The sequence below is a fragment of the Dipteris shenzhenensis genome, chromosome 23, assembly GCF_047967505.1.
Source record: "Dipteris shenzhenensis isolate YYH24624 ecotype China chromosome 23, Dip_SZ_1.0, whole genome shotgun sequence".
Taxonomy (NCBI): domain Eukaryota; kingdom Viridiplantae; phylum Streptophyta; class Polypodiopsida; order Gleicheniales; family Dipteridaceae; genus Dipteris; species Dipteris shenzhenensis.
In genome coordinates this window covers 34,826,419-34,842,335 of record NC_141618.1, presented here as the reverse complement: position 1 = coordinate 34,842,335, position 15,917 = coordinate 34,826,419, and the positions used below count along the sequence as shown (strand labels likewise).

At 39.9% G+C, this 15,917-nt stretch overlaps 1 protein-coding gene across 1 annotated transcript in view; it reads left to right on the top strand.

Moving 5' to 3' along the window:
* The window catches only part of LOC147887306 (peroxisomal acyl-coenzyme A oxidase 1-like), a 114,916-nt gene extending 111,512 nt beyond the window's left edge, over window positions 1-3,404 (top strand). Inside the window, exons 13-14 of the mRNA XM_087394386.1 lie at window positions 2,429-2,612; window positions 2,724-3,404. Coding sequence (XP_087250512.1) covers window positions 2,429-2,612; window positions 2,724-2,939 — 400 coding nt within the window. The 3' untranslated portion in view covers window positions 2,940-3,404. The remainder of the gene's footprint in view (window positions 1-2,428; window positions 2,613-2,723) is intronic.
* The last annotated feature ends 12,513 nt before the right edge of the window (window positions 3,405-15,917 follow it).

The window sequence follows — 15,917 nt, the reverse complement described above, 5'->3', positions numbered from 1 at the left end:
ATTTTGCACACCAAAGTGAGTCTGGAGGTGCTACAGTATGAATTGATTTTTATGGGGCCGTAAAAATTATAAGACCTTGTTCTTTTTTAAAAAGTGCATGCACACGTCAAAAGGCATCTCATATGGTACTTGAAGCAAGCCTCTCTGCCACATAAGTTGCCCACAATCTTTGCTTGTGTCCAATAACTCTTAGATAGTACTCCTTACAATGGTTATACCACCTTAAAAGTACTCCTTAGTGGTTCTTTTTCAAGGCATCCCGTATGGTACTTGAACCAAGCCTCTCCCTCACACAATTTGGCATGGAAACTACACACCTTTTGTAAGGTGGTGGTACGTAGGTGGTGGTTGGTAAGCTTTCCTAGATGGGTCCAAATCCATGACATGGTGGAAGATTTGGAATGGGGTCCAACTTTTTTGCCTTCATTGAAAATACAAGAGAGAAAGATCAACAAATGCCAACGTAAAGCCTTTTCTCCGCGCAACCCAAAAACAAAACAAAAAACCTTTAATGTCTCCATGACCACCTTAGATATGAAACGTGTTGCTTCTATGAAAATGCCAGGTAGTGCAACTTCTTTGATTCCCCCTCTTTCTAATCTAGTCTAGGCCCCCGTTGGCATTGGTTATATTATCTCACAAGTCATGGATAATTCAACACTATGGTTGTGACTTCTTTTTTTGGCATTCCATGGGAAGGCCTTAGTGAAGGTTGTGGTTTTGAGATGGGAAAAATAAGATCATTGTTATTATTTATGCTCTCTTACTTGTTAATTAGTGGTTGGTACACTTGTATAGTATTGATGATTTGGGTCTCCTTGAATGACTTTTGGGCCATTCGCATTTACTCCTCTTTGCACACTCTTAATCTCTTCCTTTTCACTCTGGGGCCTCCAATTTTATGCTCTCTCTGGGCATTTCACTCACACAGAGGCAGGCCTAATGAATGATAGATATATCATTCACCTTGTTTGGGTACATAATCATTTGGCATTCTATTTTTGAACCTGAATTTAAAAAAATGCTGGCCTTAGTTTCGTGTTCGGTTTCACATGGGTACAAAGAGGTGTCTTTTAGTTTAGGCTGTCAAGTCAATGTGACCATCTCTCCCTCACAGTAGTTCGCTCCCATGTTGGAGAGCATCAGGAGGAAACTCCTCTTTTAGACTTGACTTGACTTCTATAGTGGTAAGTGTCAACAAGTCACTGATGACAATTATGTCAAGGTCATTAGCAAACACTCATATCCATTTGGTATGATCCATTGGACAGGCCCTAAAGCAGCTAGATAGATAATGACCTTCCCTCCCTGGTTTAGGGCCTTTCTTCTTTCTTTTTTCGTTTCAGCTCATTGGAATGAAAAACCTCCTTGGTTGTTCATTAATATTCCTTTCTTTTCTTTTTTTTAAATTCTTTCTTTGCTTGCCCAACACGCATTTTTGACTTGCTTCTTGTCTCTCTTTCTACTAGTACTCAAAGATAAATGCTCAAGCATTACCAGCAATCAATTGTGCACCATGTATGGTATGGACATGTTGCTGTTCACGTTAACTACCTCTTAAGTTGGCTTAGTCTCAAGCGAGCTGCCTGGACTTCTTGGAGAGAAGTCCAAGAGCTCATCTCCAGATTCCAGTCACACTTTTGGACTAGCCATCAGCCACGGAAGATTACATAGTTCTTCTGGATGGTTTCCCATGGAGGATTGCCCATCGGCCCATGGTTGGACCAAATGCTCGTGGATTGGAAGGTGCCATCGGTGCATGGATAGTGATCTCAAGATGATCCCGCATTGTCTTTGGAGCTGCCCCGCAGCATAGAGGATATGGTAGGGAGTCTTCAGATCATAGCCAGGAGACAAAGGATTTCTGGCAATGTGGCTGATGGAGGGGGCTCATGCCTTCCCCATTGACCCTGTCACACTAGCTTACAGGATCTTGGGACTGAAGGTCTTTCGGATTGAGACACAGGATGCGACTCCTCGGTAACATCCTGTTTCTACACCAGAGGACAGTTTATGGGAGATGGTGTCCAGCATCACTAGGACATCAGGGTCACCGTTCAGCCTGGTGATGGGAGGCCACCAGCCCCCCCGGGCAGCCACCCTCGCCATTTGGGCTCAGGTATTAGGTTCTCGAATGATCGTTGAAGAGAGTGGAGATTTTTGCAAGGCTTGGCATGCGGGTGTCTTCTATGTATTCGCTAGATGTATAATCCTCCACCCTGGTTGTTAGACCCTGTTTCGGAGATTCCCTAGGCAGTGAGCTGGTTTTATTTCTTCCACGATGAACGCCACTTGGATGAGTGATTTATGGTTGGTTTTTCAAGCAGTAATAGAAAAAAAATCGTTGGAGCAAAAAAGAAGTTGGCTTAGTCTCAGTTTGAAATTTTATGGCTGTCAAGCTTACAATGTCACCAACTATGGTCTGCAGGTTCTACGAAAAGCTCAAGGAGAAGATCCCAGGTTCAGGTGTAAAGGAGCAATTACAGCTACTATACTATGTTTATGCTTTGTCTTTAATACAAGCATATGCAGGGGAGTTTCTATCAACAGGCTATTTGACAAGGAAACAGTTGGTTCTTGTTAAAAAACAGCTGCGAGTTCTTTTCTCTCAGGTTAGCCCCATGCTTTCTCCAACAAACAAGCCTTTGTAGTCTTAGTACTGGATCGGTATTCTCGTGAATTCTCAGATACCTTAACAAACCCTGTTTACTGTATTCATTCAGCTCCGGGGAAACGCTGTGGCATTGGTGGATTCCTTTAATCACACTGACCATTTCTTAGGATCCACTTTGGGTCGCTATGATGGTGACGTATATACCCACCTTTACAAGGAGGCATGGAAAAGTTCTTTGAACCATTCAGTAGTGATTGACGGATACAAAGAGTACATACAACCAATCATTAAGCAACATTGGATTTCTCGCTCATCCAGATTATGAGAGAAGTCCAGATTCAAAATTGCCCAGTTTTTACACTGGAGCGGCACCTTGTCCCGTAACACCTAAGGTTATGCGGTTGGGCAATTTTTAATGAAACAAGTTAGAGTCGTAAGCCCATTATATAATCAAGAATGTAGTACAGATATTATGTTTTCAAGGAGCTGTTCACAATCATCTATCTAGAGCACATATCTGCAGAAAATTCTACACAAGTGGAATTAAGAAATAGCACGTCATAGTTTTGTGATCAGATTACAAGAAATTACAACCATATCACTTTAGGTGTCCAAGAGTGGACCGTAAATCCTTCCATGATCATCCCTTTGTTCTTGTCATATTTCTTATATTAAGAATTCTAAAATGTATTATTAATTAGTGTACTAGCTAAACTTAACTCTTTGCAAATGCTATTTTTCCTAGAAAATTGTATTTGTGGAAAGTCTAATATCATGATCATTCAAACCATTGCGGATACAAAGCACAAATCTCAAGGTTAGATTTTTGTGTTGTGTTTTGTGTAGTTCATTAGCTTATCAAACAAAACCTTATCTTGGTACATTGATTTGAAGCCTCGATATTATTGGAGGGACAGAATCAATTGGAATTTTGAAGTCAAACAAACAAATTATATTACAACACCTAACAATGAACTTCATATTGTGTGCAAAACTTAGGCTTTGAAGACATATCATAGTAGTATTAAAAACGTCTCACAACACCTAATCGTGAACTTAAATTTGTTGCAATACTAAGGCACTACAGGGATAGCCTAGTATCAAAAAAATTGTGAGCGGATGATTGTGAACTCCATTGCAATTAAGATAAGAGAGTTTCACAATTTCACAAAATACTAGTAGATATCAAAAGAGAAGATGAATAAAAGGACCACCTTGATACATCAAGTTCTTTGAACTCGCAACTAGTTTGAAGGATGAAGTATTCAACGTGGGCTTTAAAGTTGAAACTGATTAATCCCAAATGAAGGTAAGAGTCCATATTTTGAAATTTGTTTTCTCAAGTGAGAACTAGTACATAATCAAATGGAATTTCACAAAGTTGCAGAAGGGATGTGCATGATATGGATATTATTGGATCTTAAATTGAGAAATTGCTTGAATTTAGCAATCCAAATAGAAATCTCCTTGCATTATAGGCCCAATTCACTTTTACCATTGTAAAAATTCTTGATTATCCCTCTTGCACAAAGATGTGCCCCCCCCCCCCCCCCCCCCCAAATTGGATAAGGAAAAATGAAAATACAAAGTAAATAGTATAGGATAGAGGAGGATGAATTAAGGCATATAGGGTGGATGGTGTGTATACTTGTCAATGTCCCTTGGCTATCTAACATATTGGTTGGAATTTGGTGTGGCTTCTATTGCTCTTGAAGACCAGCATAAGACACTTTTTGCAATGCTCCAATCTAATAACCAATGAGCTCAACGTTTAAGGGTTATCAGAGGGACTTCTTAGAAGGTTTCCTTGATGATTTGTGCATTAGTTCAAAGTGGGATGAGCATCTTCAATGACTCAAAATTGATTTTTGAGAGGGGTCGATTGAACAAGATATGTCTCAACGGCCTGAAATGTCAATTTTGAGTGAAGCATGGAGTGATTCTAGGACAGTTGGTGTCCAAGAACGGATTTCCACTGACTATAATAAGATCCAGCTCATTTTGGAGTTACCATCTCCCACAAAATCCCAAGGGTGTATAGCACTTTATAGGGCATATGAACTATTACAAAAGATTTATAATCTTTTACTCTGAAATTGCTTGCCCTTTGTACAGCCTCTTAGCTGTGTTCATTAGGACAGAAGAATGCCAAATTGCCTTTGACACCCTTAAAGTTGCACTAGCAATTGCACCAATCTTAAAGGCACCAAACTTGGACTTGATATTCCATGTTTACATGGATGCCTTTAACTTTGCAATAAGGTGCGTCTTGGCGTAGTCAAGCAAGTATATTTGGGCCATCCAATGTAGTCAACTTAATGAAAGCATAGATGAATTGTGTGACAACGTAAAGAGAAGTCTTACAATGGTATATGCCATTAAGAAGTTTTGTCACTACTATTAGACAACAAGTTTGTGTTTTTTGTAGATCATCCGACACTTCTTTACTTAGTGAACAAGCCTTACATGGCCAAGTGAAACGTAATGGATGTTGATTTTATTGGAATTTGATTGTACCATTGTAATTGACAAGGGTAAAACCCATGTCTTGGCTAATCACATGTCAAGAATATTCAAATAGTCCATCATTTCTCATGGATTTAATGTGAGAATAGGCAAAGCAGATTGGCCACTTCTTGAGACAGGCCCATTAACAAGGAAATGACACGTAAACTAATCAAGGATGTAGCGCCATACCAGTTGATTGCCGAACAACTCTATCAAAATGGAAAAGGGTGGTACTATGCGACACTATGTGGTGTGAGGATGGTTTAGATATTTTAGAAGTACATTTTGGAATAGTCGGTGGTTGCTTTGCTGCCAGAATCATTGCCCGTATGGTGTTACAAGCAATCCTATGCCCTCCTCTCTTTTGAGATGCATCTGAGTTTGTTAAATGATGTGATCCTTGTTAGAGAGCATCTATACCACAGCTAAAGGATAAAATGCTCGTTGTCAATGTTCTCACCAATCAATATTTTTGAAAAGTGGGGTATCAATTTTATTGCTTCTATCAATCCAAGAGCTTAGAGCACACAGGTGTGGTACATCATTGTTGTTACATATAATTTTACTAAGTGGGTAGAGGCTAAACATCAAGGCTAAACATCATTTGGTAGCCAAAATTTCCATCAAGGAAGCTATATGCCTCTTTTCCAGATACTCTTTCTAGAACATGTTATGGAAACAGAACTGGGTAGTGATCGCTGATGAATGGCATTGTTTACTTTTTTAAGATATACACTCTAATCTTACCATTCTTCTTGATCTTGATCATGATAAGAGATACCCAATCCGTATGCTCGATCTCAAAGATGAATCCTATGTCAATCAACTTTTGGATTTCTTCTTTTGAAATAGTGGCGTGCTTAGGATCCATTGGGTAAGGCCTTTGTTGGATGGGTTTTCTATGTCGATCAGCTTTTGAATTTCTTCTTTTACAACAATGGCGTATTTAGGATTCATTGGGCAAGCCTTTGTTGGACGAGTTTTGAATTTTCCAATTGTACACCCTTCATGTTAGTGTATTTCCATGCAAAGCAATCCTCACATGGTACACCCTTTTATTTCATGTGAGTTGATTAGTGATATAGAAGGGTTAATGATCTTCACCACCTTCCACTGGTTTCCCTTCCTTAACCTTAGCAAGACCATCAAAGCCCTGATGATTGCTTCTCTGTCATCCTCTTAGCTTGCTCGAAGATTATCCTTTGGCCTTGAATGGTATATGGATTGGAGTGGGAAGGGACATGGTGTAAATCCTCCTTGTCCTTTTCATCATCCTCCAACACCTCTTTGGGTGGTCATTTATCCTTATCGGCCTTGCTTATTTTTAGTTTTTTGTCCTTAGTTGTGGCTTCCTTGCTTATCCTTGGTGGTTTTGGTTTTGGGGGCTTTTCTTTTTCCACATTGACGGATCCTACAGGGACTATAATTTGGCATAGTTGTGAACCTTAGTTCAATGAAAATTCAAATGACTTGTGGTGGCTCTGACATACATAAGCCAATGTACGTCAGATGTCACCTTGAATTCGCCTTTCCTACCTCAGAAGTCTTAAACATGCTGATCATGTTGAGTGGTATGGTCACGTTTTGCAACCTTTGGCCAAGGGGAGTAGCAACTTGTGTTGCCCTCTTTTCTAGAACGTCTGTGGTTGCAAGTATATGCTTTACATTTTGCCTAGCACTATTTGGTGATAATGCTAACACCTGCTCCCCTCTCATGTGGCTACTTGGTGCCTTGGATGAACCGTATCCCATTGCTCACCTTGAGCCATTTCTCAAATTTCTCCTAGCACTTGTGCACCAAGTTATGTGCTTTGATGAGGCGTTTTTTCTTCTACCAAGGGGTTAGGGTATTCACCTTGTCCCTTCTGTGTTGTGGCCCGACCATGAGTCATGGGCCTCATTACTTTCTCAACTTCTTCATGCGGTTGATTGATCATGCCATAGTTTAAAAAAGTACTGCTAAACAAGGGAGATGTTGACACAGTGTTCGTATCTTCATTAGAACCACTCTGGATGACCACCTTATTGTGTCCCGTTCAAAATTTAATAGCAACCTTGGTACTTACTTGCCTAAATTTAGTTGCCTTCCCAAGTTGTGACATGCTAGTCTTATCCCTTGTGGCCTGTTTGTCTTTAGCCTCTAACTTAGATATCTCAACGTCTAGGGTGAGCTAGCATGCCAACTATGCACAATTAATGTCTAGCTATTGGCAGGTGAATCTGTTAGGGGGTAGGCCATGCTGAGATGTATTCAATGCCCTATCAGGCTAACTTCAACCTTGTCATGTCTTGGATGCTAACTCAATGCCTTTAGTCAACTTTGTTGTCAACACGTTTTCAATGATTTCCTACTCTACTCTTGTTTGTATTTAGGTTTTTTTGTTTCTAGAAGATTCTACACTACCTACTCTACCTACTGACACAAACTACCTACTCTACCTACCTACTGATACAAACTATTATGTCGGGCATATTCATGGAAGCCCATAGCATGGTGAGGCGGGAAACCAAGAGGGCTTGACATTGCAATGGTGGACATGTGAATTAATGCCTAGCAATAAATGGGCCTGGCATTACAGAAAGAAAGAAAGAAATAAAGTCTAGGAATGTCCACGGGAGACCAAGAGGTCCATGGGACAACATGAAAACCATCTAGTACATTAGCTTAGGGAGGGCACAAGGCAGCTCCCATGGAGTGCAGAGGAAACTCCATTTTATTTAAGTACCTATGTGATAATTTAGATAAAGCATACACATATATAGCTGACCATATACAAGTTTAAGATTAAGAAACTTTTGGTTTTGATTTGAGCTCTTTAATTAGTGCTACTCCTTCATGGTATCCTACCCATTTCCCATCTTTCCTGGCAGCCTTGACTTTTGCTAATTCCATTGCCTTGTTCTTGAGTTGAGCTTGTGTAAGCTCCTCAGCTATCCATACTTTTGTACCTTTCAACTTATAAGATTGTCGGAAAGTTTAATCCGCCAATGTTTTGATTTTAATATAAGGATGGCATGACCTTTAGAATGTTCAATATGAGCTGGTCTGGAATCATCATCTTCCTCCCCATCACCATCCGACCATTCAATGTTGGGCAAGGCTACTTTGACCTTTGTTAGAATGTGTCCTCCTCTTTTTACTAGTCTTTTGGGAGTCCCCCTGTTTTGATTTTAGGGCATTGTCCTGTCTAGCTTCCCGTTTTTTAATCTTTGCTTGAACGTCTGTCTTAATTACTTTTGTGTCCACTTCCACACTCACTTCCTCCATAATTGTTTGAACCTCGGTATGCACTAAACCCTTGACTATGGAGACCAGATGGGGGGTAGGGGGAGAAGCTTTGCAAACCTTCATAGCATCATCTATAACTAACTGTTGTCCAGGCCCTTCAAGGACTCAAAGTCTAGCTGTTACCTCTCTCAGTAATACCTTCAGCCCCTCACTTCTTGCTATAGGAAATAAATATGTTCGTGTTGCTCGAGAATGGTATTTTCAGCATAGCTACCCTTGGGATGTAATGTTGGAAGCAAGTATGTCAATTCTTGGGAAATCTTTCTATTGTCAAAACCCCCCAGTAATACACAAGTGGATATGGATCAGGTGTTCTAGCAACTGAGGAATGGAGGGGCATTAGGGGAGAATTAGGGTCTCAAAAGGGCCTCATAAGGAATGGGTTAAGAAACGGATTAGGCCTAATGCAAGCCCTATTGTGGGGTCCAAAGGAGTCCTAACCCCCCTACCTAGGTGGGTTAAGTCCAATTGAGTGCACCTCTTACACCTCTTACAACTAGGAGGGGCCACCTCTTACACCAATGAGGGGGCACTTCTCCCAAAGTCAAAATTTCAAATTTTGAATTTGAATTCCCTCTCTCTCCCTCCTCCCCCCATTCTCCAAAGTCAAAATTTTGAAATTTGAATTTGAATTTCCTCTCTCTCCCTCCTCCTCCCCCCATTTTCCTCCCTATCTCCCTCCTCCCTCTTCCTTCTCTTCCACACGTCCCATTCCTCCTCCTCCCTCCCTCCTCCCTCCTTCTCCCTCCCCCCCCCTCCTCCTCCCTTTGTCACACGCCTCCTCGTCCTCGTCCTCCCTCCTCCTCTTCCCCCCTACTGCTTTTTCTTGCTCCTCCTCCTCCATCCATTCTCCTCTGCCCTCATGCTCATGCATGCTCCTCCTTTTGCTTCTCTTTCCTCCTAGTCATGCATGCTCCTCATGCTCACGCCTGCTCTTGTTGCTTCTCCTCCCTCCTACTCATGCCTATTCGTCTACCCTCATCCTCACACCTAGTCCTCTGCTTGCTTCTACTCCCTCGTAATCATTCATGGTCCTTCTCATCCATCGTCAAACATGACCTACCTTCTATCATGGCCTATCACACTCTCTGTAAACTCTATGACTATTGATGGCACCATTTGACAAGATCTCCCATGTTACCATGTGAATGTTTAGTTGCAAGATCAATATGTGACCCAGGGTCTTTGTTTTCAAGAGAAGAAGCATCTTGAACCATTGGAGGTGCTCTAAAGAGGAGAATATGAGCTAAAAGGTTAATTCTGTAGTGTTTCAATGAAAATTTCTTACTTTGGATTATTTGGTGCATTGTTTTTGCTAAGGTGCCCTTTGCTATTCTTCCAGGAACTTCATGGAGGATGAGATGAGAATGGTGGGCATGGATGATATGGACTCTGCATATCCAAAGACACAAAGTCATACATGAGCAAGTTGTTTTGGAGGTGATGCAAGACTTGAAGGGAATGGTGATGCAAAGGAGATGCCTGGAGCTCGTGATGCTGTTGATGTAAGTCTTGAAGCTCAACAACTTTTCTCTTTTTAAAGCAACTCAAAAGTTGATTCAAGAAGAAGAATTCTCATCATGCATTACATATATTTAAATTTAAATATCTAAAATGATGTTTCTTCATGTGTGCAGTAGCAAGAAGGAATGGGGAATCTATCCATTTGGAATAAGAAGGCATTGAGAACTCACAGTATTGACCCAAGGCAACCTATGTGATCCATTCTGATGTGTTGTAAATGAGATTATAAAAACTTACGAGTTGAATGTGAGATTTGAAATAGCATAGCAGTGTTTCTAAGGACTTGCGGTCGAGGATTTAAAGATGCTATTATTGGTGTATTAGAGCTGAAGAAGAAGAGAAACAGGCTATGAAGCCTCTTTGTAATACAATTTAAATACAAACACCTATTTCTAATAATGTTCTTTTATCTAAAGCATAAATATTTTCATGTATCTATGCCCAAATGATGAATCTTTTGTTATGGTTATTTTAATTATCTGCTGTTTTTTATATTGCATCTTTTTTAGTATCATTTTGCACACAAAAGTTATATCACATTTTGATGTAAATTACAAGTCAAGAAAATGTTTCTTACAAGTTTAGCCATTCCAATAGCTCCTAATACGAATACCATTAAGGCTCTCCTCTCAGAATAGCCAAGCACAAAGTTTATAACACCATTGCCAATTGGATCACAATGATCAAGCTGTCAATACTTTGATGCACTTCAGTAGTTAAGTAGGTCATTCTAAAACTTGGATGTGGAAGACCACAAATATCCTCCTGCTTGACTGATATAGTGGATCAATGAGTGATTTCAACCAAATGTGGTACAAAAGCTGGCCTGCCGAGGAGATAACTCCTTAATATCAAATGCCTCTTGCATCAATTCAACAACCATTGCATTAGCAGACCTAACAAAGCACATTACATTAAAAGACCATAAAATATGAATCAATACATAGGATGCTTACCATCATAGCATTGTCTTTTTTAATCATGATTATTCTCTAAAACTTTTCCTCTCTTCTAATGTTCATTGACCTTTGCATGATGCAAGCAAGGCAAATAGGTATAAACTGTAAAACTTTAGGCATGAAAACTTTAGATATATTACCTGAAAACTTTGGACATGAATCGACACAATAAAACCATCAAAATAAAATGCATCAATCTTTTTAATGTCCTCCAAGTCATGAAGGAAACCTATGCAAATGCTGAAATGCCCAACCTACAATTTTTGAATAGCTTGCATTAGTAAAACACATTCTTTGATGTTGTATGAGGGATAAAATGGACATTTTTCGTGCATTTCTCGACATGCTTGCCTTGCCTACCTTTTCACCATTTCAAGTAAAGTTGAAGGACTGTACATTTCATTATGCATGACTAAAAGGTATTCCTGTACATAATTTAGAGACAATCCATTGTCAGTAATATCAAAGATTCCACTACTTCCCACTCCTATGTTAAAATAGGCTTTTTACACCCACACTTGTAAAGAAGATAGGCAAGGAAGGTACATAGAAATAATGACTTACAATGTGATGGTATCCTAGAAGCAAGACATGTGTCCTTTGCCTTGTACACTTGTTGCAAATAGGCAAGAGATCCTTCCTCTCCTTGAATTTCAAGATATGGCAAGACATCCTTCCTCTTCGGAAGCTTATGCGAACCCTTAGTAAAACCTTCCATGACTATCTAGTTAGTCAAACTGTAAGTTCAAGTCATCACTTTCTTACTGACCACGCCTCTACAACACACTGGAGCTCACAATATTGCCAGCTTGTGTCACTTTCTTCCTAACCATGCCTCTAGAACACACTAGTGTGGGTGCACATGGGAGGGTGGTCAAGCATGGGTTAGGGGGGGGATGGTGTGGTCCCCAATGTAAGAGGAATAGCCAATAGGGGCTCTCTGCATGCTTGCCATCCCTCCACCTCTACATACCATTGCCCCACACAAAGGAGCACTCTCATTGGTATGCCTCAAATCCCTCTCTAATCGCTTAAAATTAGGAAACACTAATTGGAGGCCCTTTTGAGACCCCATTTATCCCCTAATGTCTACTGCTCTGCTGATAGGAATATTTGCGACATGACAATTATTCTTGGTTGGAGTCATTGGAGACCTTGGGATACAGGGAGATTTCAAGGAGGATTTTGATACGAAGCTAGGCCACTCTTTGCTAGTCATATATGAGAGAACCCCAAGCTTTATCCTAACCCTCGCGCTAGGGGCTAGGGATTTCATCCCAACCCAGAATTAGGTGCTACCCCAACCCTCAACTGGTGCAGGCGATTAGGTTAGGGTTCATAGGAGGTGGCACTGAATGACGACTGGTGATGGGCTAGGGTTTGCTGGTGGTGGCGTTGAGGTATCAAAGCATCATTCTAACTCTTGGAAACATTTCCTACAAGAGCCATTGGAGTGCTGAGAGGAGTGTTGGGAAATTTCTTGGTATAATCCCTTGTGGAAATAATCTGCTCCAGGAGTAATTCCATGTCTCATATATGATTAAGGCCTCCAAGCAGGGAAATACTCAAAGCTCCTATTGTGCGGTGACATTAGAGAGCCTTTAAAGCAGATAAATAGCTCCATACTTCAATGCTTTTGCATCTAGAGATTCTAGACTCCATGCGCTTCTGAGATTTGCTACTCAATTGAGGAATTCAATGGTTATAAGGGACACCCAACCATAAGATACTAGTTGCAGTATGTTAGTCTTGCCAATGTATGTTATCAGCAGTAGCCATCTTCAACACCCATGGTCTGGAGGCCATATCGGCCTGCAAATCCATTAATTCTAAAAAAAGAGCCAGCAACAGAACCAAAGAGTGTGAAAGACCAGCCTGAATATAGATTCATAGTTTGTAGTGGAAGCAGATTGTTTGCTTCTCTTGATTGTAATGACTAGCCTTGGAAGCACGAACCGAGACATTGGATAGCTGTGGTGCATTAAACACATGTATTTGGAGAAGGAAGTGATTAATATATTTGCACTGAGAGCAAACACACATGAAAGAAAAGACGAATTGAAGCCACAAAGGCGTCTTCCATCTTGGAAGTAGTGCACCTTTCCAAATTGTGTACACTCCTATTAATTCTTTAGGAATACCCAAAGAAAGCAAATCAACTCTATGCTATGATATATTGCAACACCTAGCTTGAATGCTGTAACAAAAAAAAAGAAAATTGAACGTGGAGATCAAGTCGTGACATCTCATAACCTACAATGCATAAAATATAGAGAGCCACATCATCCACATATCTCAAGCCTTTGAAAAAAGCCACATTAGTAGGTTGTTTATACCCCCTCCAAAGGCCCCATTTTTTCAAAGGTCATAAAGCTCTCCAAGAGTTGAAGATCTAATCTAAAGCCTCACCAAATTCAAAGAAGAGGATCAAAGGTCATAATCCAAAGCAAAAAGCAAGACTAGAAGGCAAGGTTGTGAATCACAAGGGCGATTCAATATGAATCTAAGACGTGGAACAAATACCAAGAAAGTGGACATCATATTTTTTCTCTTTCGTATAAAGCTTTTTGCTTTTTAATCTCTAGAAAATTTTCATTTTAAAAATGACAAGTCCAGAAAGAGATGAAATAATTAGGAAGAGCAAGGAAAAGCTATAGTTGAAGAGGAAACTCATGAGGATACTCTGGAAATGGAGCAATGTATTGATTACTATGATGATTCGTATTCAAAATTTGTTAAACTAGAAACTTGAATGAAAAATATAAAAACATAGTTAGGGATGATTGATGATACATTAAAAGCTCTAACTAAAACCATATCTAAACTATCTGATTCCCTATCAATAACTCCCATGGCACAATCACTGACTCCTCGTAGTCACTTAAGGACTTGAAACCACAAATTTTCAATGGGATAGAAAAAGAATGCAACAAGGATTCAATAAATATGTTCTTTCAAAAATGGCAAGACTTCCATTGACTCAGGAACACCCCTCTTGAAAATCAAGTCATGGAAGCAAGTCTTTCCCTTGGAAATAAGGCCTATAAATGGTGGATGAGTCTTAGGGAAAATGATAGGATCCCTAGGTATTAAGCATAGATTAAACAAGCCTTATTAAAGGAGTTTTTACCTGAAAATGAGCTAGAAAGAGCTTGGGAGGCTTGGGACAATTGTAGCATGGGTAAGAACACTTTAGTTGTGTACATAGTGAACTATAGGGGAGAAGTCCTTAAGTTGAAAGAATCAATGAATTCCAAAAGATAAGGGGTTTTGTGAAAGGTTTGAAAGACACCTATAAGGTTGAGGTGAGAAGAAATTCTCCCAAGACCCTTGAAGAAGCAATTAAATATGCCCAATTATATGACGACACGTTGGGGAAAACTAAAGTTGGAACTTTGAAAAAATAGATTTTACTCCTAAGTACAACAAATTTTCCAATCTTAAAAGGAAGGGGCACTTCAAGAAGGAGGCTTCTCAAACACCACCTAAGAAACCTCAAACACAAAAACATCCTCTCCTAAAAAAAGAGGATTATGAAAAGGCCAAGTAGGAAAATCTTTGTTTCAAATGTTTGGGCAAAGACCATGCTTCTTGGAATTGCTCCTAAAACAAATAGGTGTGAGCTACAAAAACAAGTACACGAATTGCAAGTGTTGCCGCTTAATGGTACTAAAAAATACACTGAGGTAGAGGTTTATCATAAGGACAACACCCATATGTGTTGTCTATCATATCAGCAATGCAATAGACCACCTTTGGTCCTCATGATTTAACGAGAATGCATGGAAAATCAATGGGTAAAAAGTAAGAGTTATAGTCGATCATAGTGCAACATATAATTTCTTAAATGATTCATTAGTTAAGAAATTGAAGTTGCTAGAGAGTCCAAGTACCCATAAATATATGATATCTCTAAGGGTAGTGATAAAAAGGTTTGGGACACCATGATTCATGGTGTAGATGTGGATATCCAAGGTTATCAGGATGCCTTGGATTTCCAAATTATCACATAGATGTTGTTCTTGATTAGAATGGTTGTATAGTCATGGGCATAGCTTACAGTAGCATAGTTATTTAAATAAATCCAGTATGTTTGAAAAAGATGGTAGAGTCTTCCAAATTCGAGAAGAGCATGATTTACCCAACCCTCCCCTTATTTGTTCAATGGAATTTGAACTTCTTCTACAACAACGGCAAAGTAAGGCGTATCTTTGTGAACTTTCTTTTAGTCATGATTTTATTTCTGCTACATCTAAAAAGAATAAATTTTCTTTTGATTTGATTAAAAATTATGAATCTTTGTTTAAGGATTTAAAGGTTGAATATAAAGATGTTTTTCAGAGTGACTTGACCGATGGTTTATCTCCCCGACCGAGATGTAGAAAGGATGTAGGTCATAAAATAAACATAGTTCCTGAATCTACCCTTGTTTGTAAACCACCCTATAGACTTAGTCAAATGGAAGAACTCAGAGAAGAAAGGAGAATCCTTCCATTCCCTGAAGAAAGAAGCTCTCCTAGCTAAGGCTGCACGAGAATCTCCCTGCATACTCATCCATACGGTATGTATGGTGTCTATCCAGATACAAGCCAATGTGTGCAAGGGATGAGAACCCGAGTTCCCTATAATGCCTCTGTGCATCTGGCTCTCCAGATATGCTAGGCTGCTATGCTCGCCAGAATCTCCCAAGAGATATCCACAGAGGCATGTACAGCTGCAAAAGGAAGGTGTGGTACCACATCCAAAGAACAAGACTCTACCTAATGACATAGAATCGAAATGGCCTGAGAAGAGTCAAGTCTCTCATAGAAGACCTAAGGCCCCATAAGAGAAAGCCAAGCCATTGAGCCCCAAGAATGGGGAGTGGGCAAAGTGACTGAATATCTTGGCTACCCCCATCCAAATCATCCTCACTTATCTACAATCCCATAAGAAATGTTGAATCATCTCCAAAGTAGAGAGGCAACGAGGGCAAATAGGGTCGGGGCTCCGAATCTAGATCTCCAAAGGTTCACTGCTATCC